Source organism: Symphodus melops, assembly GCF_947650265.1.
Source record: "Symphodus melops genome assembly, chromosome: 4".
In the NCBI taxonomy this organism is placed as follows: Eukaryota; Metazoa; Chordata; class Actinopteri; order Labriformes; family Labridae; genus Symphodus; species Symphodus melops.
In genome coordinates, this window is record NC_136694.1 from 20,029,984 (window position 1) to 20,057,920 (window position 27,937).

Below are 27,937 nucleotides of genomic sequence, written 5' to 3' on the forward strand. Positions count from 1 at the left end.
TTACGATGCACACCGCGTTGTTGCTTGGCGTCTTGTGCAATACTTAAAAGTGCCATTAATGCGCAATTCCTCCGCGGCAAAGGTAAACCAGTGTGACTAGGATCCCTCGTTCTTTTCCGTGTATTTCCCTCCCCAGAGACCATTGGTGAAACATACAGCGCATCTATAGGGGGGTTTGCTTCGGAGGCGGACCTAACGCGACCCCCACAGTTGAGCTTCAGATGGTTTTACAATGCCGACCATTTCTCTGAAGCGCATTCAATAGCTGCTGGTCCACTGAGCGACGCTCCCAATGTGCCTCCAAAACCCACGATTGCACATCGTTTATCACGTTTCCTGAGAAAAGGAAAGAGGGAAGACGCACGGGGAAGAAGCTTCTAAACATCCCATTTTATTCCCACTCATCAGTGGAATTAACTCAAAAGCTTCGTGACAAGAACAATTGGTAAGACATGACAGATCTTGAATGATAGACACACACGAACATGTGTGGTTTGCCAAAAGAAAGTGTTTCACGAGTTTAGTCGTTAAAGGTGAAGGCTTGTGAAGTGTTAATAGCTTGGAGAGTTATAATCTTTTTTTTTTTTATCACACTGTGATGTAGCTCTTGGAGAAGAATGACAAATGAGTTTGGGAATATTAGAAACCCATTTGATCACATGGCACCACATACCGGGATATAAGACTGTTTTCTTTACGTTGGTCGGTGAAAAATAAAAAAAAGAACATGTTTAGAGCTCCTGCAGTGAGCGCCAAGTCTACATGTCATGACCATGTGCCTCAAAGAGTGGGTGACAGATTGTTGTCCATCTTTTGTCCGTCTGACTCAGGTTGCATTTTCAGTCTTTCTAAAATTGGATTAGACCCCTAATGAAAGTCTGCTTGCAACAGGTAAAATCCACATCTGGACAGATCATCAGTCGACTGGACCAATGTGCGACTTTCACGCGGATTTAACTTCTCTTTGGTCGAAGCGCAAATGTATCCTATAGTTCAGCTCATGTGTTTGATCCTTACAAACAGTCGGTGGCGATTACAATTCGACCAATCTTTGTTTTGTAATGTCTTGATATGCATTGCCATCTTAAAAAATCGTCATGCGATTCGTTTCTGTGCAGTTTTCACCTTTACTGGTGGTCTCCAAGCTTGCAGCCACATGGCATCGCGTAAACGTAAAGGCTGTCCTTTTCCACCAACCAACAAAACCATTTCCGAATGAGACAAACAGCCAATTACATGTTGTAGATAATTGTAAACCAATCACACAACATTATCCTATTCAGTCTGCGCCAAAGCTTGAGTAATTTAAACACAAGTAGCTGTAGCAGCCTTTTAAATCACGTTGCCTTTTGTTATTGTGGGCTAAATATACCCATGAGGAGGAAGAGCGCCCTGTGTGGGAAGTTAATGCGGCACATTATCACTCTGCTGCTGAGCCTATTATATGTGATGTTGTGTGTTATTATCACGAAGCTGACAACAAAGGCTTTGGGCGACAGAAATACAAAGTTTCCCTTCTCCTGTTCCCCTCAGGAGCGTATGTAGACAGTCCATCTGTGTGTTCCTGCAGTTTTCTTTGAGCAGAGTTTATATAATCAATACGTGCCAGTGATGTGTAGGCTACTCCTGCTGTTTCTTGTCATACCGAGTACCATCTGCTTTTTGAAAACCAGTGTATCATGATCAGCATATTTAATGTGGAAAGAGCAATTATTCTGGGGAAAAAAACCCCAATTAAATTATTTACAGTTAAAAGAATTTAAATCAAGTGTCTGATCATCCGTTTATTTTTAAGTCATTTTCAAGCAGAACTATAAACATACAAGTTCAAAACTATAGGCACAGAAGGACTTGAGACATCTGTGAAGGGGATTTTTTCAATTATATTTGAGAGATTCCTGATAAAGTCAAGGTGTCATTCATATTGGCGACATTTGTTTCTGCTGAGACGACAAGATGATGCTTTTCTCATGTGAACCCAATGCGAGTTGTGTATTATTCAGAGCTTATATCCTAATCACCAGCACAGATGATGGAACAATATTTGCTCTAATACCATTATCCGCTATTAAGTTGTTATATTGTTTGAAAAAATATGTGAGTCGACTGGTGCTAAAAATGAAAAATCATTCATGGCTGTTGTACTAACATATGATGACTGCAAAATGAACCCATTATTCATGAAAATAAGTCAAGTATTATTATTTTTTTTATCTTTGAATCCTATTTTAATTTTTATTGTCATTGCAGCTATACTAGGTTAACTTTGATAAATGTGAAGGGAACTAGTCCTTTAAAGTCTATGTGACCCTTACTCCACTTAACACTGCAGTTTCCTCAGGTTCTCACAGTAATGATTAAAATAAAATACAGTTTAGTTCATTTCGTCAAACGTATGGCCTCTCACATTTTAGAAAAGGAGGCTTCTTTTTTTACTTTTTTTATATTTCACGTTTGGAGAAGCTTAAAACCATTTTCTGAACCAGTCTGTGTATTTTTGGGGGGGATGTTTTTGACTTTGTACCCATTGTCAACATGAACACCATGTATGGGTTTTCATATTGGGTTCATTGCAGTGGAGAGGTGGAGCAGATAAGCCCAGCTGTGGTCAGTGACCCCAGTGTGTGCAGTGATCAAACTGGTGGAGAGTTTTGGGGAGGAGCCGGACAGGTGCGGCGTGTACAGTATGTGTGTGTGTGTGTGTGTGTGTGTGTGTGTGTGTGTGTGGAGGTTGAGGTTTCATGTGGGAAGCAGCCAGCTGTGCGCTTCTGTCACCCTAAGGAGACCTGTGAATATCCATGTTTCAGTCGGCCTAAGAGTTAAGTGTCAGACACTCTACAGTTTATTATTATCTTTGTTATGAAGATCATAATCTGCAAGTCTGAACCTGACTGTATCATGTGTTTATGCCTATTTATATTGAAGCCTTTGGAAAGACATGGTTTTGTCACCTTTGTTTATCATTGATACCTAACAGTGGATAGATTGCATATAATAATGAAGACAGTCTTGTGGTTGACTCCTGGGAGGGCTGTGTAAATAACTTAAATGTTCGCTGAAGTACTTTGATTTTAAAGATTTTCAAACTTGTCCCAAAATGATGAACAACTTTTTTCATCATTTTATCTTTAGCTTCTCTGACTGTTCAAAGAGCATCTTTGTTTGCTTTTGTGATCTAGTTTATAGTGCTCACACTCCACGAGTTTGTTCCCTGTGGAGCAATCGTTGCCAAAATGTAAGCTCTTAACAAAAAATATGCTGCTTTTAAAGTTCCATAAAGAGCTATATGTTAAAGTATAAAGACACACAGGAAGTTCATCACCAAGATACAAACCCTGGAATACAATCCATTGACAGTTTGCAGATTCACATAAAATAACTTATATAAGCATGTATAAAAGAGTTATTTTTACTGGATTTGAGATCTATTAGAGTGCAACTGAAGCGACCTTTATGTTGAATCATGCTGCGTCGTTTGAGATTTTTCATTTGAAACGGCTGCCTGCTGCCAACATATGAAAGTTGTGAGAGCAAACCAAACTGTTGCAGTTTAGAAAACAAGAAATGTAAAGACACTGTATTACAACATTGAGCTGAAATGCACCACAGAGTAAGGTAACAATTAAACACATTATACACATATTTGATTGTACAATAAAAAAGCCGTTATAGCTGGACTAAATGATCACAATTTAAATGTTTAGCAAAGAAGGTCTTTCTGAAACAAGCTAACTTACACACATGTAACAGTATGTATTGTTTTACATGGAGCTCACACATTTTATTCTTGTTTTATTATCTGATTTGGTGAGTTTAAACCTTTGGCAGAGTGTAAAACTAGAACGCAGTGACATTTGTATAGCTACACAGATACTTCAGTAATTTCATATTTGGCAAGCAGATCTTGGATGTTGATGCTGAAGCTTATTTTCACAACAGCACCCAGTAAGACTCGTGACGATTCTGATGTTGGTCAGCCCGCACTCTCTCATATACAGTACCATTATGTATGGTACTTTATGTAACAGAACCTAAAGTCACACTTGACCACCATCAACATCTCTCATGTGATGTGTTTCTTTTGTATACATCAGTGTTGTTGAACAGCTCACTGGTGACACATGGAAATACACGTGCTTACTAAAACATGTCCGCCATTCGGTTGTTTTTAGATTAAATTTAAGTTATGTGTTGTTGTGAATTTTTTTACAATATTGTTGTGTCAAATGGGAGATTATTATTATTTTTATTTTTTTTTTACAACATCTGTTGTCTATAACCTTTTTGATTATGTTTCCACATGAAGACAGACCCTTTGCTGAAGGGCTCTAGCGGGCCTGAATCCCCTGCCTAGAGTGTAATTGCGCTGTAGTCTTTACCTCCTGCTGCTAGCTGTTGGTTGCTGGGCTATTTCTGAGAAAAAAGCCCTGCAGCATGTCAATTTGTACTCACGACTAATGAAAGTTAACTGATCTCTTATGTAAGGAGGGTGTATCAGGAGTAAACAAGTTCTTAGTATACCTCCTGATGCACTTCACCTTTAGTTTGTGGTTGGCATTGAAATGTAAAAAATAATCCTTGCTGCTATAGATGCTAGTATATATCTTTCTTCAGTGTTGTTGCTTGTATGCATGTTTGGCAGAATTTAAAAAAAAGGGTTTATTGTTCAAATGAAGGCAACCTTATCTGTTGGCCGTAACGTTTTTAAAGACACCATTGCTTCATGGTATAAACAGATATAAGAGGCTATTTTTTGTTATCTTAGCTTAAATGTATGTTCTGATGGAGCTGCACACACTTCTAACTTGATCCTATTAAGCTGCACAATGTTCTGGACCTATATTTACAGTCTATGGCTGGATCTCTTATGGCTGAAGCCAACTATGCGCCATGCGAGGACATGTTCATCAGGCTAAAAATGATTCTGAGTCATTGTTTTCTAAAAGTGCTACATTAGTGAAACATTGTTCATTCTCTGTGCTGATCATAGGGTCAAGTAATCCGTGCAGTTGTTTCTGTTATAATACTACATGAGCATGCAAGACCTATAGCGATGTGATGCATTGATTTATGAAGGAGGATGATTGTCTGTTTGGATTCGACATAAATCATCATTTATATAAACCCTTTTTGTTCTCTTCATGTTCTTATCTGACATCCTTCCATCCAGATGTAATCTTCTGCTTCTAAAGCAGCATGTGAAATGAAATCTGAGCTCCTGGTTTGTGCTCTATAGCACTGCTTCCTTTCGTGATCCATTTAACATTTCAGTCTGTGTGCCATAAAGAGTCAGAGGATTGAGGTGAGAGGAGAGAGCCTGCTTATAACACCACATCATTACATGAACAACCTACTTGGCTCAGAGGAAGTTTATTCAAATGTTCCATTTTGTCCATTTATGCCCTCTTGATCATCCCTAATTTTCTCTTATACGGCTGCGTTGAATTAAATGCTTCTGAATGTTACGTAAAGGAAATGTTTCCTTGCATGAAGCTCAACCACATAAAGCCTAAACAGTTTTACTGTCCATAGTACAGCACAGTGTGTGGTGTAAAGCCTTTCTTCTTCTACAGGTGACAGCATACACATTCAGTGATTTGACAGTCATTGTAGTGTGATAGATAAGTGTGCGCCCCACGTTCATAATTTTGTTGGAAAAAAATCCAATAACGTTTTCAACCAATAAGATTGTTCCCCCCCTGGCTGAGGCGCTGACTTGCGAAGTTGTTTAAGCATGAATGTCTACATGGGTAGGTCGTAACTCGTGATGCAGAAATTGTACATGTGATTAGCACATAGGTTTCTTTGTTGTTGCGTTTACTGGTAAAAGTTTGAATGCACCAATGGTAAATTATCTATTAGTAACTTATGGATCTAATTGTCCACATGTTAGGGGATTGATCTCCTCTGTCCGATCTACATACTGTATAGTATGACAATACATGCATGGAAGTTGTGCCTGTTTTTGACCCTATGAGATCGCGGGATGTGAAGAATTCTTTTGTACATTTTTTGCAATTCCTTAGTGAATGACGATTATGTAGTCAAAGAGGCTGAGGCTGTTAGTTGACCATTTCACCGTTGAAGAGAAAGTGATGACGTTTGACTTTTTGACACAGTGCCGTTGTTGTTATAGTGTGTGCACTGAGTTGTGGATAGAATTGAATTTGTCAACATATTCGACAGATTTGAAATAAATACTGTATTAAAATGCATGTCAAGATCATGTTATGCTATTTCCCTCTTTACTCAGACCATTTGCAAGACAAAGTACTTCGAAATTATACTTTTAAAACAAACAACCTACAAACTGGAAATCCCCTCGCAGTGTCTGATATGGGTAACGCATCAACTGTAAACATAAGGACAACTTAAAGGATTTCAAGAGAAATGTCAATAAAAGCAATTCCTTTGGCCCTCTGAGCCACAGAGGGGAATAATGATTCAGGTGCTGGCCGGTATCGCTGGACATGAGCATGTGTTCCTCTGTCCCCAGCAGGCACGTGGCTGAGATGAGCTGGTGCTGCCAGGCTCTGTTGGCTGAACCTCGTGCTTGTTCCTGATACGCCACCACATGGGCATCTCCTCATCTACATGTGCTCGCCCCCTGCTATGCACAAGTGCCTTGACTGCCTTTTGTATATCCAGCAGACACATGAAGAGACACAAAGTATTTGTGGACAAAGTTGTTTGGGTTTTAAACACTTACTGTAAGCTGTTTTATTTGTATCCACTGTCCTTCATTAACATTGACGAGTGAGAAAAGCTAATCATTATTCACCATCCCACCTGTTCAAACAGTTCAAATGTCACCTGAGTCCAAGAACTCAGAATGGGACGTTTTCCTCTCATGCCCCCTTTAGGGCTGATCTGTTATGTAACAGAACTCACTTTGGGCAGCACTGCAGTGTAAGGAGCAAAGGTTAGCCTCCCGGTGCTCAGGATAAATGATCATATTGCATTTTCTCAGACTGATAGTTTTCCAGCCTGTTACTCTGTTTACCCACAACTTGTGTTGCACCTGACAGTCTTGCAATCACTTTTCTCTCTCTCTCTCTCTCTCTCTCTCTCTCTCTCTCTCTCTCTCTCTCTCTCTCATTTAATCCATACTTCTCTTGACTCTCAAGGACCCAAACATTAAAATCTTTAAACACTACTTCTTGAAAAAAACAAAAAAACATATTGTATATTGTTTACTTTTAGCATGAGGCACATATGTGGAGTCTCCAACAAGCTGTCTCCTTCTTCATCGCCTTTAGGAACATGTTTACTGTCTCACATACAACTGATCTCTCCAGCCTGCCATTTTCCCAAACCCCAGATGAAATTACACAGCAGAAATAGTATCAGCAATGTATCTGTTTAAAGACTCTCGTGGTGGCTGGCCTGATTTTACTAATGGTTTTTACACCATGATACATTACTGAGAACTCTAACAGATTGATGTGGTCTCACAGGTTGGAGTGACTATTTGAATGTGCAGAAAAAAACCCTGGTGATGTTTTACTCACTGTAATTTGGTAATCATAGTAATGAACTCGGAGTTTTCATGAAATACTTGGAACTAGGATTGCTGTAAGGCCTCATTGTAGGAGATTTTCTATGTTTTTAGCGTGATTTTTTAAACATTGTTCTAAGAAGTGCTTTTATATATATATTGAGGTACATGGTTAGATATGACTTTTCTTTGATGTCCAATGTTTAAGACAAATGTGTCCCAGTTCAGATTATACACCTTTCATCTGTCTTTTTGTTATTCCTCTCTGTCTCCATGTTATTCAAATGTTAAACAACTAAAGTGTTACATTCATTAAATGTGATAGCCAGAGAATGTGATGCCAGACATGTGTTTACTACCATTAATGGAGATACAGTAAACATTTTACATTTTTATGATGATCCATTCTCAGGTAACATGCTGTATGTACGGCACTAAAACACTCATTATGTTGGTGCAACTATGTAAATATCATGAGCCCCCTGATTTACTGTAAAGGGAGAGGCTTTAGGCTGATCTGCTCATCTTTCTGCTTGTTCATGGACATTTTCGTTTTCTTCTCTTGAGCAGTGCCACAACAAGGGAATTAAAAAAAACAAAGCAACAAAAAATTTATTCTTTGTTATTAGTAGAAACATTTCTTTAGGTGTAGCTAATGTAGCTTGCTTATCACTTTTAATCAAACTGCAACAATGTCGAGGTTTTAAATGACAAACACATTTCACATTTCTGCCACTTAGTCTCTCTAGAAGTGATCATTATCACAGTGCTAATGTTGCAAGAGAAATTATTGACATTAGTGGCTTTTACGATTGTGGTTACGTTGAGGGCAATGTTAACTTTGTGCAAATAAAATGAATCACTAGATTATGCAATGGAAGGTTTCACAGGTTCATTTTTTTGGAGTTTAAATAAGATTGGGATCCAGATTTTGACACCTGGAATTTTTTATAGGTTAAATAAAGCAGATTACTTTTTGGACACATTACCTGGAAACTGTGTATAGAGTGTTAATTGTGTTGTTTCAATCCATCTGAAGTCTATGGTATCGATGGCCCTCTATAACTGTACAGTGTGGATAGCAGTAACTTGCTCTTCTGGCTGAGAGAACACTGTGAACACAATTGAACTGCTGTACATTTGTTCAGCGGAAGAAGCCAACAATAGGCCGTTGTGTCCCTGAGTTCACACGTGTTAAATTGAGAGGAGGATTCAATTCTGTAACTGGGGTCATTAGAGGCAATGGCAAGTTATAATTAGTTCTTAATGAATTAGGATGATAATAGTCTTTTACCAAAGAAATGTTATCTGGATTGTTTTACAATGAGATGAGCTTTCTTCATCCTCATAAGAAAACTGGATACTCAGGAAACATGGTGTTGAACCATATCATCATAGTGCTGTAGTAATAGCTGATTCGTGAATCACTTTCTCTATGATTTCAGTTCTGTTGTTGGGAGTGATTGAGAATGTTGTGCTTTCTTTCTATATAAAGAGCAGCATGAGGCTCGTAACATTGACCTTACCAAAGACGAGCATACGAACGTTAAAAAGAACAAAAGTCATCTTGGTCAGACCTTGACCTGATTCTATTTACCTTGGTCATGACTGATTTACAGGAAAACAAAAGTATTTTCTACAATTTGCAGTATCGTACCTTATCTTGTGATCATTAAGGGCTTTACATACCATTCATGTTGCTGAGTTTCTTTTGGAAGTTTTAATGAATTAAACGAGTGAGTGAATGAGGTCCGCTTGTTGAATGTTGTCAGATGTGTCAATACAATGTTACCCGGAGAAATCGTACTGCCTAAGAAAACCATGGAAATGGAAAATTCAGAGCAGCACAGTAAAGCTCTAAACCAAAGTATTGTTGGCTTAAGCTACTGTACTGTACATTGCACAAATATACTGTGAACTGAATTACTCATATCATTACAACACAATCATGAAGTTTTTCAGGTGTTTTAATAAAATATCAAAGAATAAACATGTATATTGATTGGTTTTGTTCATTTAGAGTTAAACACTCTCTCGATGACTTTTCGCTCTCAGTAGGACTGTGTAAGTGTGTTAACTTGATTGATAGTTATGTGGAAACATAGACAAACAACCTCACAGGAGATTGCCAGATTTCGTCTGATTCGCGTACATGTACATTTGAGACTTTAGGTTGTTTTTTTTTCCTGAAATGGTTTTGACAAGAGTTCACATTCAAAATACAATAAACTTTCTTGTCCATTGAGTCTTATGCACATGTTCAGTAGTGTGTACACTATGCCATGTTTCTCATACATGTTCTTTCTCCTCCTGCCCCAGGTTTTCAACAGTGACAGTAACGTTTCATCTTCAACGAAGACAAAAAATCAAAAGAGAGTCCATTACGCTTGATGATGGATTCTTCTCAGTCAGAGATGAACATCTTGTCAAACGGGAAAAGTCATGACGTTGGAGATGACTTGGGTGTGCCGATGAAGACGTTTCCAGAAGAAGACCAGTAAGTATCCTCCATTTACGATAGTCATGATTGAAGCGCTGCCCTTTGACTCTTATGTACCAGTAATGACATGTTAACACAGCATGTGTCAACATCCTGTTTGGTTTCGAATAGATGTACTGACTTTTAACTATCAAGCAGATAAAACTCACTTTTGCACTGTTTGATTTCTATACATCTCCTTCTGTCTCATGTTTCTAATGAATAATGTACAGGATAACAGATTTGGTAAGCAATATAAAGTGTGACTTACTTCCTGCATCATCTTCCCTTTGTTAATGCATGTTCAATTTGCTTTTTGCTCACCTCAACCGGTGGATCCTTAAACAGAAATGGCACTCAAACAGTCAGGTATGTCTGTGAAAATATGTCTCAAGGAGTTTGCAGTGTTCATGCATATAATAATAATCAAAAAAGAGCAGGCAATTTTGAACTCGTGTTTATATTCAATATGTTGATGAAGTATAAATTGTCCATAAATTAACCAACACAAATTTTCCAAACAGATTTGATGATCCTGAGGGAGGACTGGAGAATGAAGAATTTCTGCCCACTGCAGATGGAAAGAAACCTATACGCTTCACAGACGTAAGAGCAAAAGTTAATGTCACACAACATAGTTCTTTTTCATCTTATTTCAAACCTAAATTCAAACCTTAAAGATCATTGAGGTAGCCTTAATTTTCAACTTTCTTAAACTGTTCTTTAAGGCTGATAAGTGCAAACTGAGGAGCAAGGAACAAAAGTTGTATGATCTCAACTCCATGCTGTACAAAGTATTAACAACAAAACAGAATTATACGATCTGTATAAAGATAGATACTATACGAAAGATGACTATTGGTATTAATTCCAAATGAGAAGGTGCCCAGTGAGAATCCTTGTGGAAAACCTTTTATTTGTGGTAAATGCCATGAGTTATACCAGATATATGTATTTCCAGATTTGACTCACTGAAATGAAACCATGAACAGACAAATCAATATAAAAAAGTGTACAAAAATATTTTGGTCATCTGTGTATTATAATGTTGTGTTAAAACGTTGTATTTGTTTCAAATTACATGTGCGCTTGTGTTTCTGTCCTCTTAGTTTGAAGGAAAGACCTCTTTTGGGATGTCTGTCTTCAACCTGGGCAATGCTATTATGGGCAGTGGAATCCTGGGGTTGGCTTATGCAATGGCTAACACTGGCATACTCTTATTCTGGTGGGTAACTAAACACATGTATACAATGATTCCCTTTTCTAAAATATCTGCAGGAATCCCCATACTTACAAACGTAAACAAAGACAGTATTTTAATTGCAGCAGTTTGTTATTATATGAAAATGTTTCTGTTCACCTGATCATGTACTGTTAATGTAATTTACTAGGTACTCTGGAGTCCTGAGACTCTCTAATGCACTCGCTAAAAAATTACAGTTAAGTAGTGGGTTGCTTTGGTGGTTCATTGAAGGCCAGGGTGTTTCGGGTTACTTGGAGGAGTGATTTAGTATCTGTCGTGACATTTAATCTGTCATGACATGTCGTCCCATGATAGTCCCCCTTTGACGCCCTGGTTGCCTCGTACAGATCCCTGAAAGGTCATAGCCCAGAATAACTGAGCTTCCAGGCCCTGTGTGTGATATCTGGATCGCTCATCTATTTCTTCCTGCTCCTTGCAGAAAGCTGTTGTCAGACCATGACCGTGGTTGTTTTGGTTGTGTAGTTTGTGTTTGTGTAATTGCTCAGAGCAAGTAGCGAGACTGGAAAAGTGAGAGCCCCAAAGGTCAGTCTCAACAGTAAAAATAGGAAGTCAGTTCAATGCTGACAATTTTAAAGAATGAATACATCTATGAAGGAGGCTGAATGCCATTTCTTGTGAAGTTAGTGTTTGGGTCAGTTGGTTTTTAGCTATATATAGCAGGTGACTGGTTTGATGAAACTGGAAATTAATATGCAGCATTGGATGCACTGGATATCTTAGTATCATTAACATTAGTTTCCACAACAAACTGTTGCCAGAATGTTCAGTCACTATCATTAGGATGACCCAGTTTGATATATTTGTCCCCTGACTGTAATTGGATATCAAAGTTTGAAAAGTATTAAGTTCAACATTTGCTTTACTTACACATAGGCCATTCGCAATGTCATGTTATGAAATGTTAGAATATAATGTTTTTCTAAAACTGTGTTAGTCCCAAAAACGTAATAGACCTTTTGATGGGGTTTTGAAAATGTTTGTTTTTGTGACATCTGAATTTAACCAATTCTAAATTGGCATTACCGTATAGGATTATTTGGTACCATCAGCTAAGTCATAGTTTAATTTTAAATGGACTGGACTACCAGCCTTTTACCTGTCAAAGGTTTTACACTATTGGCATATTATTCATTTAAAGTACACATTTATACTATTTTATCGCCAGTCTCTAATACAAGGTGTCAGCCTGCCAATCTGGATTTAATATCAGTTATTTGAAAACATGCATATGCATTTGCAAGAACACTTAAACATGTGTTCTTTGGGAGTAGGGAAATGAACCCTACAATCTTCTGATTTGAAGATGAGCTGCTCTGCCTCTGGTCTGCCGGCAGTTTATTTGTCTGTTTTTCTGGTGTTTTTTTTTAGCATTTTGAATGCTATATAAATAAAATGTATGATCATCCATATTATTAGTATTAATAAGACTCTTGTGGGGATTATAGTCTGTAGTGTTGGGAGAAACCTTGATCCACCAACAGATAGACATTTTCAGTCCTCGTCAGCATGTTTCAGACACAGGAATAGAGCAGACATGGATAGCCTGGTGCCCTCCAGAATGCCTCACCAAACCCTCAGGATTGAGAGGAAAGGATATTTTTGTGTTTAGGGTTATTATTATTTCCAAAGAATACAATGAAAACCTGTCAAATAAATGCCTGCTTAGTTGTTTGTTGAGTGGAAAACCAAGGCTTGACCTCCATCCAGCCCTCTGCTCACGGACATCGAGTGGAGATGGATGGATGGATTTGGGATCCAAACTTTGACCTAATAAGAATGCTGACCTCAGATCACAGAGCGAACTTGTTCAGAGCCCTTTGACTGCGTAGGATGATAAAACTCTGACAAAAAAGGTTGTGGGAAATAAACATTTAATCCATGTGTGGGACCATTGAATTCTATCAAAGGAAAACACGTTTATTGTATTACTGTATAAAAAGACCTCTTATCTAAAGGTGGTTGAGTATTGCTGAGTATTTGTTTTTGTAGCTTGATAACATAATTATCATTTTGAATCAATGAACCAACTTTAAGTTCGGCCAGAAAGTGATGTGGTGGGAAATAAGCTGCTAGCTAAAGCAGATCAACATCACAGACTTAATGAATAGGTCTTTCCTTCTTTAAAAGCTATGTCAGCTAAAATGATTTATTGAGCAGAGGTTTTGTGAGAACATTTTAGCATATGCTTAATCCATCACAATCTAATGCACAGGTTGACTGCAATGACACCCACGTTGTGCCAGTGGAACTACAAAAAATGAAGATAGAGGAATGCACTGATTCTATTTGAAAAGGGGAATTGTAGGATTCTGTGTAAAATAATGATGTGTTTGGATATAAAGCATACAGAGAAATAATTTTCCCTTCTGATTTATGTCAGGTTTCTTCTCACTGCAGTTGCAGCCTTGTCATCTTATTCCATTCATCTGTTGCTCAAATCGTCAGGCATTGTGGGTAAGAATTCTACGTTTGTTTTATCTATCTATCTATCTATCTATCTATCTATCTATCTATCTATCTATCTATCTATCTATCTATCTATCTATCTATCTATCTATCTATCTATCTATCTATCTATCTATCTATCTATCTATCTATCTATCTATCTATCTCTCTCTCTCTCTCTCTCTCTCTCTCTCTCTCTCTCTCTCTCTCTCTCTCTCTCTCTCTCTCTGTCTGTCTGTCTGTCTGTCTGTCTGTCTGTCTGTCTGTCTGTCTGTCTGTCTGTCTGTCTGTCTGTCTGTCTGTCTGTCTGTCTGTCTGTCTTCTCAGAGGGATGTCTCAGCAGATATACAGAGTGATCATTATTGTGCTGTAATGTGCTTACAGGGATTCGAGCTTATGAACAGCTGGGGTACCGGGCCTTTGGTACACCAGGAAAAATGGCTGCTGGTATAGCAATCACCCTGCAGAACATTGGAGGTGAGGACCTGCTGGGACTCAGTGATTAATGTTTGTAAATATTGTCTGTTTACTCCCCGCAGCAGAAATCATGACTCATACAACATTACATGGCTTCTAGTTTCAATACGCCTTACCCCACCACACAATAATTTCACAGACATTTTTCTGTAACCTTTAAGCATGGACTACTTAAAGAGCAATCCACTAAGCTTTGGGTGAACAGCTCCTTTGTGGTCTCAGGATTAACACGACTTTTTCCCAGTCACTGATGAATTGCATTGTTGGTTCTTACCAAAGCGAAGTGGATATAGATATAACTTGAATGTTTTTAACTTGACAAAATAAAGGTTTAATTTAAATCAAATTCCACCAAAAGTCCAAAGTCCACCATTGCCATTATTAATTTTTGACATCTTCAACTAAATCGTAGGTCCAATTGGGAACAAATTAGCTTTGGATGCCCATTGAAGAATATTATTAAATATTTTCCTTTTTTTTCTGATTACTTGCATGTAGTTGTCAAAATATTTACCACTGACCAATGACCAGTGGCATTTTCAGGTTTGGGCAGGAATCAAACTAAAACACCTCAAATAAGTTGACTCACACTGAGTTCATCTAATTCTACAGAAGGGTGGAAAAACATTTGAGTGAGCAAATATTAAAATGCTTCATGTGAAACTAGTGTGTGGTTAGTCTTCTTTTTTAAACCAGCTGAAAGTGACATTTTTTCAACTTTTTGAAACCTGCACGTTGCCATTTGCAGCATATAAGGGGCTATTGGACAACAGCTAATGATAGCATTTTGCTGTTAGAAGTGGCTGAATGTAAACATTACCTTTAAAATGTGTCAAAGGACAAGATGATAAAGGAATTAATTCCTAGGTTACCATAATATTAGCAAGGAAGTGTTTAAATGCTAACACTGGTTCTTGCCTAAAGATATTTAAAAAGCCTGGGAAAATATGCATGTTCAAAAAAGTTGAAAAAACTTCCTTCAAGTTAGGTGAAAATGAGGACTCAAGTGTCCTTGTACTGCTTAAATGGAGCTGCTGCTCTAATATGATCAGATTACTTGTGACATGGTTTACTGGTGTCTGTTCAATATGTGATTGCGCTTGCACTCAAACATTTTTCACTTTCCAATCTCTTGTGCTCCAGCTATGTCCAGCTACCTGTACATTGTCAAGTCGGAGTTACCCCTGGTCATCCAAGCTTTCCTGAAGGCTGAACCCAACTCTGAGTAAGTGTTATCATTATCAAGTGCTTTTCACCACAGTGTGCTGCTAGTGAAAGGCACATGACTCCTGGCTGTAGTTAGCCAAGGGCTCAGACGCTGCAAGCAGGGTCAAGAGGCCTGGCAGACTATGTGGGCAGGAAATTTTTCAGTTTGCACCAGTCATTGATTCAGTCATTGGGGGGTGTGATGAGAATGGCAGCTTGCAATTGGCTGAGAAACAGAGGGGGGGCACTATCTATCAGTTATGTGTACATACATCACAAACCCTCAGTGCTGTCAGCGTGTTGAGGTGAGCAGTGTTGACGTCAGAGTCACGCCACAGACACTCTGCATAAGGACATGCGTGACTGAAGTGGATTCCAGTGGCCTGTTCAGAGCTAAAAACAAACTGCTGGAAAAAGGGTTGCAGCTACTGCAGGCACTGTATTTAAACTATCTCAGGTCTGAAAGGTAAAAAAAAAATCTCTTTCGAAATGTAAGGATACATTCTAACACTCCTCTTTAACAGTTTCTTTTAAAACCCAATACACGGCACCGTTTTTGTTAAACATCGTTTACACTGGATAAAATTAGAAGCAGTCACCAGTTGACTGCAGTTTCCATTTTCATACTCTGATCTAAAAAAGATGTAGGTCTAATCCTGCTAAAGGACAAGTCATTGATAAAGGACAAGTCATTGTAACTTTTTTTTTTTTTCTTTCTGTATGTATGATGGCATAACAGACGTATCTGCTATTGATATTGACGTATGAAGTGTTGGCATTTTTCTTTTTTCTGTGTCTCTTACGCACACACACGCAGACAGACACACACACACGCCCTAATGACAGCAGCAGGTGGTATAACTTTGGGTGCCAAATTCCAAGGCCCAGCATAAGGACAGGAGGACATGTCAGCTCGTGGCCATCCCTCAGCAAACGACACACACTTTTCATTTCCACTTGAGGAGCCACATACTGTAAAGTTCTGTGGCGTCAGGAGAGCCGAGCGTGGTGATTGGTTTGTGGTGGGGCTGGGGGAGTCAGTGTTAAAGATGGTCAAACAAGGAGAAGGTCAGATATTTGGTAGATATTTGGAATTGAAACGGAATTTGAACCTGACTGATGTATTTGGGAATAAAGAATGCTTAATGATGTAAAGGTTATTTTTTCCATATACATTAGGATCCCCTTAATATTGGAATCAAAGTATCAAAATATGTGCTCAACAAATATGTTACAACTTCAAAATGAAATCAGATGGTGTTAGAAATATATTGTTACCTATTAGCCTATACATTTTAAGTCAAAATCAGAAGCTAATATATTTTGACATGGCAAGAAAACAAAAGGAAAAACAACAAAATATGCAAAGAAGATACAGCCCACTATAGCTGGTTAACAATCATGCTCATCATTGATTAATCTGCTATTATTTTTTCTAGATTAATGGATTCATCTCTAGGAGTACACGATGTCAAACAGTTGAAAAAATAAGCCCATGGGAATTTTCTACAAATTGAATCTTCAGATTGGTTCTTTTCTCGATCAATAACTTAAAGACTCTGCATTGTTTCTCACAAATGAAAAATGCACTCAAGGAGTATGAACCAGCGACCTGTCTACATTTCTGCTTGGGAAATGACTATAATCATGTGCTGATTGTCAAACTTATTTTTTTTTTTATGTAGTTTGCTCAAAAACTTTTTATTTTTTTGAGTAATGAAAAAATGGTTCAGCTCTCATGGAAACTTGACTTTGACTGTGTTGAGTGGAGAAATGACCTGGACTTGCCAAGAACAGATCTGGATTCACAGAAGCCTCTATTCGGATAGCTTGTGAAAACAGATCGTCTTCAATGACCTACTGACCAAAAGTCCAAAGAGGACATGACCTGTTAGTGGTGTGACTTCCCCTGCTGTCAAGGGACTACTACACAAACGAGCACACACACACACACGCACACACACACACATATACAGACACACACGCACACACACGCACACACACACACACACACACACACACCTACACACACACACACACACACACACACACACACACACACACACACACACACACAGATGATCTCATAGACCCGTGTGTGCCCCTGCCTGTAGGCCCATGACCAACAGCTGATCCCCTGGTTGTGTCTCTTTCAGAGGGGTTAAGAATAACAGGCTTAGGAGCTTAAAAGGGGTTTAAGAGACACAAAGGCCTTTCTATACATAGATTATACAATATATGCTATATGGGATTTAGGAGAAAGAGATCTGATGGTTTGGAAGTCATTCACAAAACCATCTGTAGCTAGTGCTACTAATCTTTGAGATTTACCAGATTACATTTGCTTTAACTCAATAAGAGCCAAAGGAGAATGTGTCTTTTCTGCTCCATTAGCTGAACTGGTGGTTTCTCCTCTCAAAGACTGAGACATGTCTGATCAAACCATAATAAACAATGTATTTAACCAAACACTATCTGTTTACTGTAAGCACATTTTTCAGAAATGATTTAAAGCTTGCACACTGTCATTTTTTTTTCTAAGACCACCAGTGAGACAGGTCAAGCAATGACCTTTTTGTCACAGCACCAAAAGGTCCATGGGTGTTCAGACTGTATGCGCTGTGCGGCTCTTTTAAGTTATAAGAGGAGTAATAGAGTTATGTTTTATGAAGGGCATACCCTGCAGGTCTGTTTAATGGGAGGACATGTGTTGTGGCCACATTTAGCAGATGATGATCCAGCAGCAAGGTCCTCCGTTGGATAGAAGGGGAAGCAGGGCTAAGATTGGATGTGTCGCTCCATTCTCGTTCAGCTTTGATCCGAAAGCAGTAAAGCAGTGCCTTTAGGAGGAAAATATTTGAAGTTTTGATTAATATAAATATTTTTGGGGGGTTGGTTAAAGAGAAAGATATACAGTAGACGGTAATATTTATAACTTCTGCAGTTTTATGTTGTTTAGACTTTACTATCTGTTCTCTTTCTGCAGCTGTGAACTAAGCTTTATTATTTCAGTTCACTCAGTAAAATAAAATGTGAAAAGTCACACAAGTAGACATGCTTTTTCCACAATCATTTGGCCAAACATGTTCCTTTCAGCTTGCCGTAGGTTGAGTAAATTGCATCTCATCAACCACTGAGAGCAGAAGAATTTTAACGAGCTCACAAACACATTTAGTTTGCTTGATTGGAGAAAAAATAGTTCCAACACTTTCACTTAAACACATTTCACACCATCCAGTACTTTCCACTCTGTTTTTGGTTCGTTCTCTCCATGTGTTATGTTTCTGTGCCAGAGTTTGAAATATTGAGCTCCTAAAGTAAACTGTTTTTCTCCAAACAGCCTGTGGTACATGAATGGAAACTACCTGGTCGTCATGGTCTCTGCCAGTATCATCCTGCCCCTGGCTCTAATGAAACAGCTCGGTGAGCTCATGCTAACACTCTTGACGTCTATTTTCTTTTTTGTTCTCACCTGTCTGTCATCTATCGAGTATCTCATTTAATCATGAACAAATACTTTTACGTTTTGTCATTTGGATTTTTTTTTCCCAGAGTAATTTTTTCATGCATTTTTAACCACTAAAAATAGTAGAACGAATAGAAGTAAAATTAAACAAATGATACAGACTTTATTCTGACAATAGATAAATTATGCCTATTACAACAATCAGCTCTATTATCTTCAGCTTGTTAATCTGAAGTAGTTTGGTATTTTGTTTTAAATATTTTTCACAGCATTGACCTCTAATAAAGTTACCTAACACATTCCTTACATAAGACAAATTCTTTCAGTGACACATCTTTATCTTTAATTAAGATGACATTTTCTCTTGACTTGGTGCCAAGATAAAAAATGACATTTCCATAGTGCAGCTACCTACAGTGAAGCAATTAGTGTGATTTTTTTTTTTAATTCCACCACTGGCAGTGAAAATATCAGGTGCCCAATCACTCTTAATTATACTGACATGGTCACATAATCTCTTCATTTATTACTACCAGGAGGAAAAAGGTTCTTTCTGATCTCATAATACCCTCATGGGGCACTTTTGTAGACAGGCGTAGGGAACCTTATAACTGTAACAGTGTCTCTAATATTCCCTAAAGTACAACAGGGTCAAATATATCAGTTGGTCCAACATCATTGGTCTCTTTCTCATTGTTTTCAGGTTACCTCGGCTATACCAGTGGGTTTTCTCTCAGCTGCATGGTGTTTTTTCTCAGTGCGGTAAGTTGGTCAACATCCCTTACAGTGGAACCTCTCAAGGAGCATGTCTTCTTGGCAAACACCTTTCTCATTCTTTCACCTTTGTCCCTTTCCCACCCGTGTCTCTATATTTGCACTGGTATGTGTCTATGTTTGATAAGGCGAATATAAGCGCAGTTTCAGCACATCAAAGGTTGAGAGCATTTCGAGACTAAGTCACACTAATCTGATGCTAAATGTCTTTAGCCTGGCAGTGTTCGTTTTGATCCCTTGTTTACTAACTCTGTCACATCCCTTCATCCTTATGTCTATTCTCTGATTATACCCTGGCTTTTTTTTTTAAACCTCTTTCCCATACATGCATTTCTGCAGGTTATCTATAAGAAGTTTCAGATTCCCTGTCCATTCGAGGAGTACTCTTCCAACAGTACTGCTGCTCTGCACAGTCTGAATGACTCCAGCCATGGCCACGAGTACAACAACGGTCTGGTTCATGAGGAAGACGACTGCTACCCACGCTTGTTCACCATCAACTCACAGGTAGGCGGTCTGCTTATCTGTATTGTTTTAACACATGGAGCCCACAAACACTGACGCTGCACTTGCTAATCTGGTTTCCCACACTTATTTTCAGAATGTCCAGTAACACAGCTGATAAAAGTAACGTTTATGTGTTTATTCACAGACTGCATATACAGTTCCCATCCTAGCCTTCGCCTTTGTCTGCCACCCTGAGGTGCTCCCCATCTATACTGAGCTGCGCGAGTGAGTGCCTCCTCTGCGACCGACCACACATGATAGTATGTCAGTGCAAAATAAGGCATTCATAAATCTTTGAACACTTTGATTTCAGTCCAACAAAGAAGAAGATGCAGAAAGTGTCCAACCTCTCCATCCTTGTCATGTACACCATGTACTTCCTGGCTGCTCTCTTTGGGTACCTGACATTTAAAGGTAAGCACAGTTGTCCCTCCTTCTTTTTTTGGAGAAAGTGATTACAGTATCAGTCATCTTTCATCACAGATTCTGTGTAAAAATGCAGAATCTGCAGAAAAATGATTTTGGTATCAGAGTTTAGTTATTTCTTGAAGTCTGCTGTCTGCTTGCGTTTCAGCACATTTTGGCTGAACGCAGGAACACAGTCTGTATGGAGAGCAAAAGGGATAGGACACGTTTGTCTGTGTGTGCAATCCTGGAACCCTTATACTATCATCTGACGATGCTTAAGCTTTCATACATTTTTATAAACCGATATTTGCACGTTAAGTTCAATTAACAAAGTGCTTTTTGATGTAGTTTCTCCACACTACATTAGATCTTGATTCTCAAGTTGCTTGGTAACGTGTTAAAGAGGAAGTTATGGGCTGAATTTCCAACTCTACTCTTGGTACTGATCTTCTCAATGGAAAATTACAAACTTTTTCATAAGTTTACTGTATACTGTATATGCAGACTTTCCTTTGGGACCCATATGAAGTTAAGAACGTGAGGATCCATCTCCCCAACAGATGTTGTTACAATGAAGCAGTATTTAAGAAAGTTTGGAAAAGAAGAAAATACTTAATTCAATCAAAGCAAGCACAAACATGAATTCAAAAATAAGATAAAGTGAAAATATGTGGCCTTGTTTATTTCTTTTGTGGTTATTAAAAGCACTTTTAAGGAGTTAGGTTTTAATTAAAATATTCACAAAATATTTATGTTTAGATAAACACTATAACTAAACAAATCCTTATTTCCAGGCAACGTGTGATGTCATGATAGTGTTTCCCCATTACAATTTTTTTTAATACCATCTCAAGCCCTCGTCATGCACATGCACTCATGTACCTCAGACCTGACACCTTTGAATTCCGTGATTGTTCAATGACTAGGCTTTAGGGTGGAGACTTGGATTATCCTCAGTCACAAGTCCTTCATGGCTAACTACTGGCAACACTGGAGGTTTAGGGTGCTGCTCCCAGAGGCTTCACATTCATCAGTCAATAGGCAACTTGTTTTGAAACGGCAGTATCAGTGGAAATCAATTAATATCATTGCAACAATTAGACAGCCTGTTGATCAGTATATATGTTTCCCATTTAAAAAAATAGAAGGACAGCCTTGTTAAGTGAAAAGCTTCACTGTGGAAAACAATACCTTTGGCCCAGGAAAAACACTGTATCCATGTCACCATGGTCCAGAAATCAGATATGATAAAAGTATGAAAGAACCGTATTTAATCATTGTTAGTATATGAAGACAATGAATCATTAAGCTGCTTAGTTTCATTAAGTTTGATCTTAATCATGCACAGATTTTCATGTTGAGCAGCCTTGAGTGTCTAACAGTGTTATAAGGGGATGTTGATTTCTATTTGAATTGTCTGTGTCAGTATATTAATGAAATCTTGATCAAGAAAAAACACTTTGTTCCCAAAAGTTCAGAACGGATGTACCCCATCATTTCCAATTGTTATCATTAAACACTGATAATATTCATTGTCTATTATTTTGACGGCTCTCCTTCCTTTCTTTAGTAACACAGCTCCCCCTCGTGGTGATAGTCTGCCATTCAGCACCCTGAGCTATTATCACTGATCCTACTGTCGTAATAAGATGCACTTCCTTTATGTTTCTCTAGGCAATGTGGAGCCTGAACTCCTGCACACTTACAGCAGGATTGACCCATACGACACTCTGATCCTGTGTGTGCGAGTGGCCGTCCTCACAGCTGTAACACTGACCGTCCCGATTGTGTTGTTCCCTGTAAGTTTTTTCCTTTTTTTCCCTGCAAACATGAATGAATGCTTTTTTTTAAGTTTCATTACCAGATGATATCCTCGTTGTGTGTCCACAGGTACGTAGAGCTATCCAGCACATGATATTCCCAACCAAGTCATTCAACTGGCTGCGTCACATTGGCATCGCTCTCGTTCTGCTCACTTTCATCAACATGCTGGTGATATTCGCTCCCAACATCCTGGGAATCTTTGGCATCATTGGTAAGTACAAGTACATTGGTAAGCCCACAAAGTCTGCCATGAACTTAGGTGTTATGGTTGATGACCAGCTAACATTTAAGATTCAAGTGGCCTTGACTGCCTGGTCATGTCCATTTGCTTTGTACATCCTACATATACTATCAAACCCCTGCAGATGATCCAAAAGACCACTCGTCCCTCTGCTGCTCGCCTACAGAACCGTTACAAAAATGGCTCCTTCATATCTAAACTCTCTCACCCAGTTCTACACCACCTCCCGCCCACTACTTTTCCAATGAAAGCTGTCTGAGCCAACCTTCACTAAAGGGCCCTAAGTAGCCTATTTAACTAGACTCTTCTAATTTGCGCCCCCCCAGTGATGGAACCAACTTTCACACTCCTTTCGATCTGCAGAGTCCGTTAGCACATTTAAGAACCGGTTCTTTCGTCATCACCTACGCACTTAATGATATTGCTGATGATGATTTTGATAACAAGGATTTTGTTTGATAATGACGATGACGGTATGTAAGATAGTTTTGATGCTGTGTAGAACTCTCAACAACAGCTGTCGATGTCGTGCCTCTGCCCCTCTGTCAGTATGTTTGCACTGATGTTGTTTCCTCCTCTCTAGATTATGTCATACTTACTCTCTGATACATCACTTTGGATAAATGAGTCTGCAAAGTCAATTGTAGAATTGTAGAAAGTACATCGGCGCAGATAGAATGACAATGATCCTTGTCATCAATGTGCAGGACTTTCTTTTATGTCACTAAATTCTCCTGGTATTGTTGAATCATGTATTAAAATGAACACTGCCACTCTTCTCTCATCTACATGTGATTATAGGTTACTTATTATGTCTTTATTTACAGACTCTATCCTTTGGCTTTGTTTTTTTTTATTTTTAAAGCACTTCCGGACACTTAAAAAAAACGTAGAAAACATGACCGCTGAATGTTTGTTGATGACCTGAGTCAATATTATTGTCCAGCTCTGTCCTCAGATTGGTGGTCAGTTTTACAGGTGAGAGATGAAAGTTGAGCGAACACAAGTTAAAGGGCTGTCAAGGGTAATCTTCAAAGCAACGGGTGTAGCTTTGACAAACACGTTCATGCATTTAAGTACACATGGGGGAGTTCCTGTTTCTGAAATGCACAGAAACATGCAAACAAAAGGAGATGACGCAATTCATGGAGCTTTTTCCAACAACCTTTGTTTCTTGAGGAAAATCAAAGAATTTATCTGTTGAAAAAATTGACACTTAGAAAAAATCGGAAATCAGGTAGAACTTACAAATCAAGCCTAGAAGTTTATGCTTTAGATAGTTTATTTTTCTTATCTTATTTTTGTGTTATTGTGTCTCACTTCTATTACTTCTATACTTTTCTCAAATAATCTATGAAACAGTGTTCGGTATTCAGGATGCTTTCAACTTTTCCCTGTCCCAGTATGACCCCTCAAGAAGGCATTATGTCTAACAAACAGATAACATGAAGCGCAATACTAGCAAAAATAAAGTACATTTCCTGATTGCCTTGTAATGGGCAATTACCGGTATAGTCAATTTAAGAAAAACATCAAAGTATCCATTTTTGAACAAAACCTGGTAATAATACTTGATATCTCTTTGACAGTTTGTACTATTTCTTTTACAAGGTTCATGTTATTTCATTGTTGTACATATACCAGCTTTTATCAGATTTGCGATACATTTTGTTTACATGTTTTCTCCCTTCGCAAAATCATCACCAACCTATTTACATTTGGTGGGGAGATCATTTTCAAAGAAGAAGGACACTGTCATGATTCACAAACACTTCCAGCAGGGCTAATATTTCACAAAGCTTTTTCAGTTTAAGTCATCATGAATGTTAGTGAGGTTGATATATCCACATTTATCCCACATGTATTCAGAATCATGTTTTTTTGGACTGATATTTTCCCCCTTATTTGTGTGTGATTGTCTTAATGTCACCATGGTTACTATTATCACCTCTACATTGCTGGAAGTTGTCTTTAACTAACCCTTTCTCTTTCTTTTCACAGGTGCCACATCTGCTCCCTGCCTCATCTTCATCTTCCCCGCTGTCTTCTACATCCGCATCGTTCCCAAAGAGGACGAACCCATGAACTCCAAACCAAAGATACTGGTGAGAACTTTCAGTCTCTGTACATTTAAACAATCATTATTTGAGTTCTGTGAGTCTCACTTCTTTCATAATGGCATATTTGCCTTCTAAAACTTGATAATAACTTCCTACTGTGCTGTACTTTGTTTCCCCCTCTCTCTCCCAGGCTGCGTGTTTTGCTGCTCTGGGTGTCTCCTTCATGGTGATGAGTCTGAGCTTCATCATCATTGACTGGACTACAGGGGGTGGCCTTGCTGCCGGGGGCCACTAGATGCTGCAAAAGTGTGTGTGTGTGTGTGTGTGTGTGAGAGAGAGAGAGAGAGAGAGAGATTAGAAAGGGGAGGTTGTAGAAGAATGCTTATTATATAGGGAGCATTATCACCTGAGTGGTACTCACTACAGGGCTAACCAACAATTCATGTTGGGATTGCATTTATGCTGATTAAGTTAATTTACTTTGTGCCTGGAGTGTAACACATATCTAAACAAAATCCTGTAATACCAAGGTTCTATAATTGAATTATTATATGGCAATGCAATTAATATTAATAATCAGGACTGAACAGGGTCTTTTTTATTTTCTTTCTACTGGAGCAACAACAGCTCTGCTCTTTATTCACACACAAACAGCTGCAGCTGGTACTGTACAGTAGAAAAAGGCACAATCGTCTTTTAGACAGAAAACAGGAAAGCATCAGCATAAATACGAAGAAAAAAAGTTAAAATAACTCGAGTTATTTTTACACAAATAGTATTTTTCCTAAGATGCACAAACAGAACAGTCAGATGGTTACATTTCTATCCATCAGCCTCTTAACTCTTCGTCACCTCAGACTGTAGAGTACAGCCTGTACAGGTGACGTTTAACTTTGTGGTCGATCCACTGCCTGAGTAGTTATGAAGTCATTTTCTACAGTGGAAGCATTTGCTCCGCTGATCTGCTAGTTAACTTCAGAAACCCTGGTGCCTTTCAACCTTTTGGAAAAGCACACAAACGTACAATAAAAGGGAGGAGTGTATATTTATTTAGCTACTATATCTGTGTTGTTAATTCAAATGAGCATTATTTAACTACGTTATCTGAAGAAGTTAATGATCTTAGTATGTCAAGTTTAAAATCAGTTTTAAGTTTAACTTAAAGTGTATAATAATATTTTTAGGGCTTGATAGGATACATTTTAATTTTAGCACATGTGCCACACTGTGACTGTGAATATTAACCAAGCACAGTGTAATGTTACCTAGACAGTTTCCCTTTTAGACTTGCCAAATAATCTCTTAAATATTTGATTCCCTCTTTAAAGTATCAAATCACAAGATTGTACAAATTAAGAAATCACTTTTCCCCACACTGTATGATAGAACGTTATACTCTACATCTTTATATTTAAACTATGTTCTTTAAGTCTGTTCTTGAACAACATTTTGGGAAACATTTTTTTAACGCTGAGTTCGAGGATTAAAACCATATCAGTTAAATTCAATTTCAGTCAGCAGGCAGTTAGTGCGGTTCAGCATAAAGACTGGAATCAACGCACACCAGCACCTCTATAGCTCTCTTCTGAACACCTAATATCTTATTTAATAAAGAGCATCAAAAGACAAAAATATGCTGAAACCAACAGATAATAAATATTTCAGAGTCTATAAAAATAAAACATACTTCCATCTGTGGAAAATGCCACAAAGAGTATGTTATAACATGTGGTTATTTTTTGTTTATGTGAATCCCCCAGTACTTGGGTAACTGGGTTAGTTGACATTAGTTTGCAGACATGAACCAACATGTGAGTGTGACACCAACTCAAGTGAATTTGATTCTTTTAAAGACACGTGACCCTTTTTAAATACTGCTGTAACGTGCTGTACTGGTTTGTAGTTTTTTGATCTGCTTTCACCATTTTTGACTAAATATACTTCCGCTGAATGTGTTTGCATGCTGTAACGTCATGTTACATCTGTAGATTGTCTAATGACCTGCACAGTAACCGAGACTTTGATTCGTAGATGTTATTGATATAGCGTTCATTTGGCATGTCACATTGAAGCGTATTGAAGTTCAAATCTGTGCTCTAATTGTTATAGTGGTGTACGAGTATTTTGAAGCCCCTCTTAAAAGATGCAACCTTAAATCATTTTAAAAAACATTACTGTTTGATGGATTGCTGTGAAGAGCTTAATGTAGGGACTTTTTTTAGTACTGTTATCAGTATTTCAAATCACAGAGAAAACTTGCAAATATATATATATTTTTCATTTTAGATTAGAGGACCATTTAATGAAATAGATTATATATTAAGAAAGAGTAAACACTGCACACAATACTTTCAACCGGGAAATCAACTCAGAGGACTGTCAAAACAAAGATGCTGCTCCTATCCAAAGGTAGATTTATATTATATCACATCTCAGGCTTCAGAAAAGTCCAGAAAAGTTTGTTAGGCAGTTTTTATTCCTGTTTTTTTGGGTGGATAATTCATGAACAGCAGAGCAAACATGCATTTACTTCTGTCCCTTGCTTTTCCATGCTATTTGTGGTGGTTGCTTTGGTTTTTGAAGTTTTTAACATATTTGGTGAACAGACTTTCTCTTCACTTAAAGGGATCATGCCAAAATAACAACTGGCTACCTACTACTTTAAGATGCCTTTAGCTCATAAACAGGCACCACAGTTGAAATACTTAACACCACATACACACAGTATATCAAACAAACATCTTTATTGACCTAACAGATGAATGTGGTATTTTGTTCAAGCTGACATAACTCTATGGAAATGACACGACTACAAAAGAATAATTATGAGTTTTTATGGTGAAAAAAAGACGTGGCTTTATATAAATTATGTGTATATATAAATGTAAACCTTTTATATTTGTGATGCATATTTACAGTAGCTTGTAAAGTGTAAATAGCAGGGACAGTTTTAGTTTGACAATAAAATAATTGTAGATGTTTTTACATTGTTCTCTGTTGTCATTATTTATCCCATAACTGAAAATAACTCTCATTCAAGCAACACATTATTTCTGATATTTGATACAGGAACACATTTCTAAATGAATGCAGCAATGATCACTGATGTTTTTATTAATTGTTGTGCTTTTCATTTTTTGCTCTTCATGGATTTACACATTCATTAAATTGTAACATTTTCAGTGCAGAGTTAGACATATACTATTGCACCAAAAGAAGAGTTTAAATAAACCTGTATGTGTTCTTATCACATCTACCAAGGCTAAATCATGTTTACAACGGCACTAA

The 27,937-nt window shown here is 38.0% G+C and overlaps 1 protein-coding gene across 2 annotated transcripts; it reads left to right on the forward strand.

Annotated features, from left to right (window-relative positions):
* Positions 1–131: 131 nt before the first annotated feature.
* On the forward strand, positions 132–27,634 carry slc38a3b (solute carrier family 38 member 3b). 2 transcript variants are annotated; one of them, XM_079342668.1, is made up of 17 exons: positions 134–445; positions 9,818–9,995; positions 10,326–10,346; positions 10,502–10,583; positions 11,087–11,202; positions 13,622–13,695; positions 14,071–14,163; positions 15,307–15,388; positions 18,710–18,792; positions 19,539–19,597; positions 19,949–20,116; positions 20,262–20,341; positions 20,430–20,530; positions 22,199–22,323; positions 22,415–22,559; positions 24,591–24,694; positions 24,840–27,634. In XM_079342668.1, exons 2-17 carry the CDS (start codon positions 9,889–9,891, stop codon positions 24,942–24,944), a joined length of 1,545 nt encoding a protein of 514 aa, XP_079198794.1. In that variant the 5' UTR covers positions 134–445; positions 9,818–9,888; the 3' UTR covers positions 24,945–27,634. The 2 variants fall into 2 exon arrangements, with proteins under 2 accessions (XP_079198795.1, XP_079198794.1); XM_079342669.1 differs by lacking the exon at positions 10,326–10,346 and having other exon boundaries at positions 132–445.
* Positions 27,635–27,937: the final 303 nt, after the last annotated feature.

Bases quoted from the DNA above. Each gene is read 5' to 3' on its own strand.
- slc38a3b (XM_079342668.1), top strand. From the start codon at position 9,889: ATGATGGATTCTTCTCAGTCAGAGATGAACATCTTGTCAAACGGGAAA. The intron at 9,996-10,325 runs GTAAGTATCCTC...ATCCTTAAACAG, and splicing joins ACGTTTCCAGAAGAAGACCA to AAATGGCACTCAAACAGTCA. The intron at 10,347-10,501 runs GTATGTCTGTGA...TTTTCCAAACAG, and splicing joins AATGGCACTCAAACAGTCAG to ATTTGATGATCCTGAGGGAG.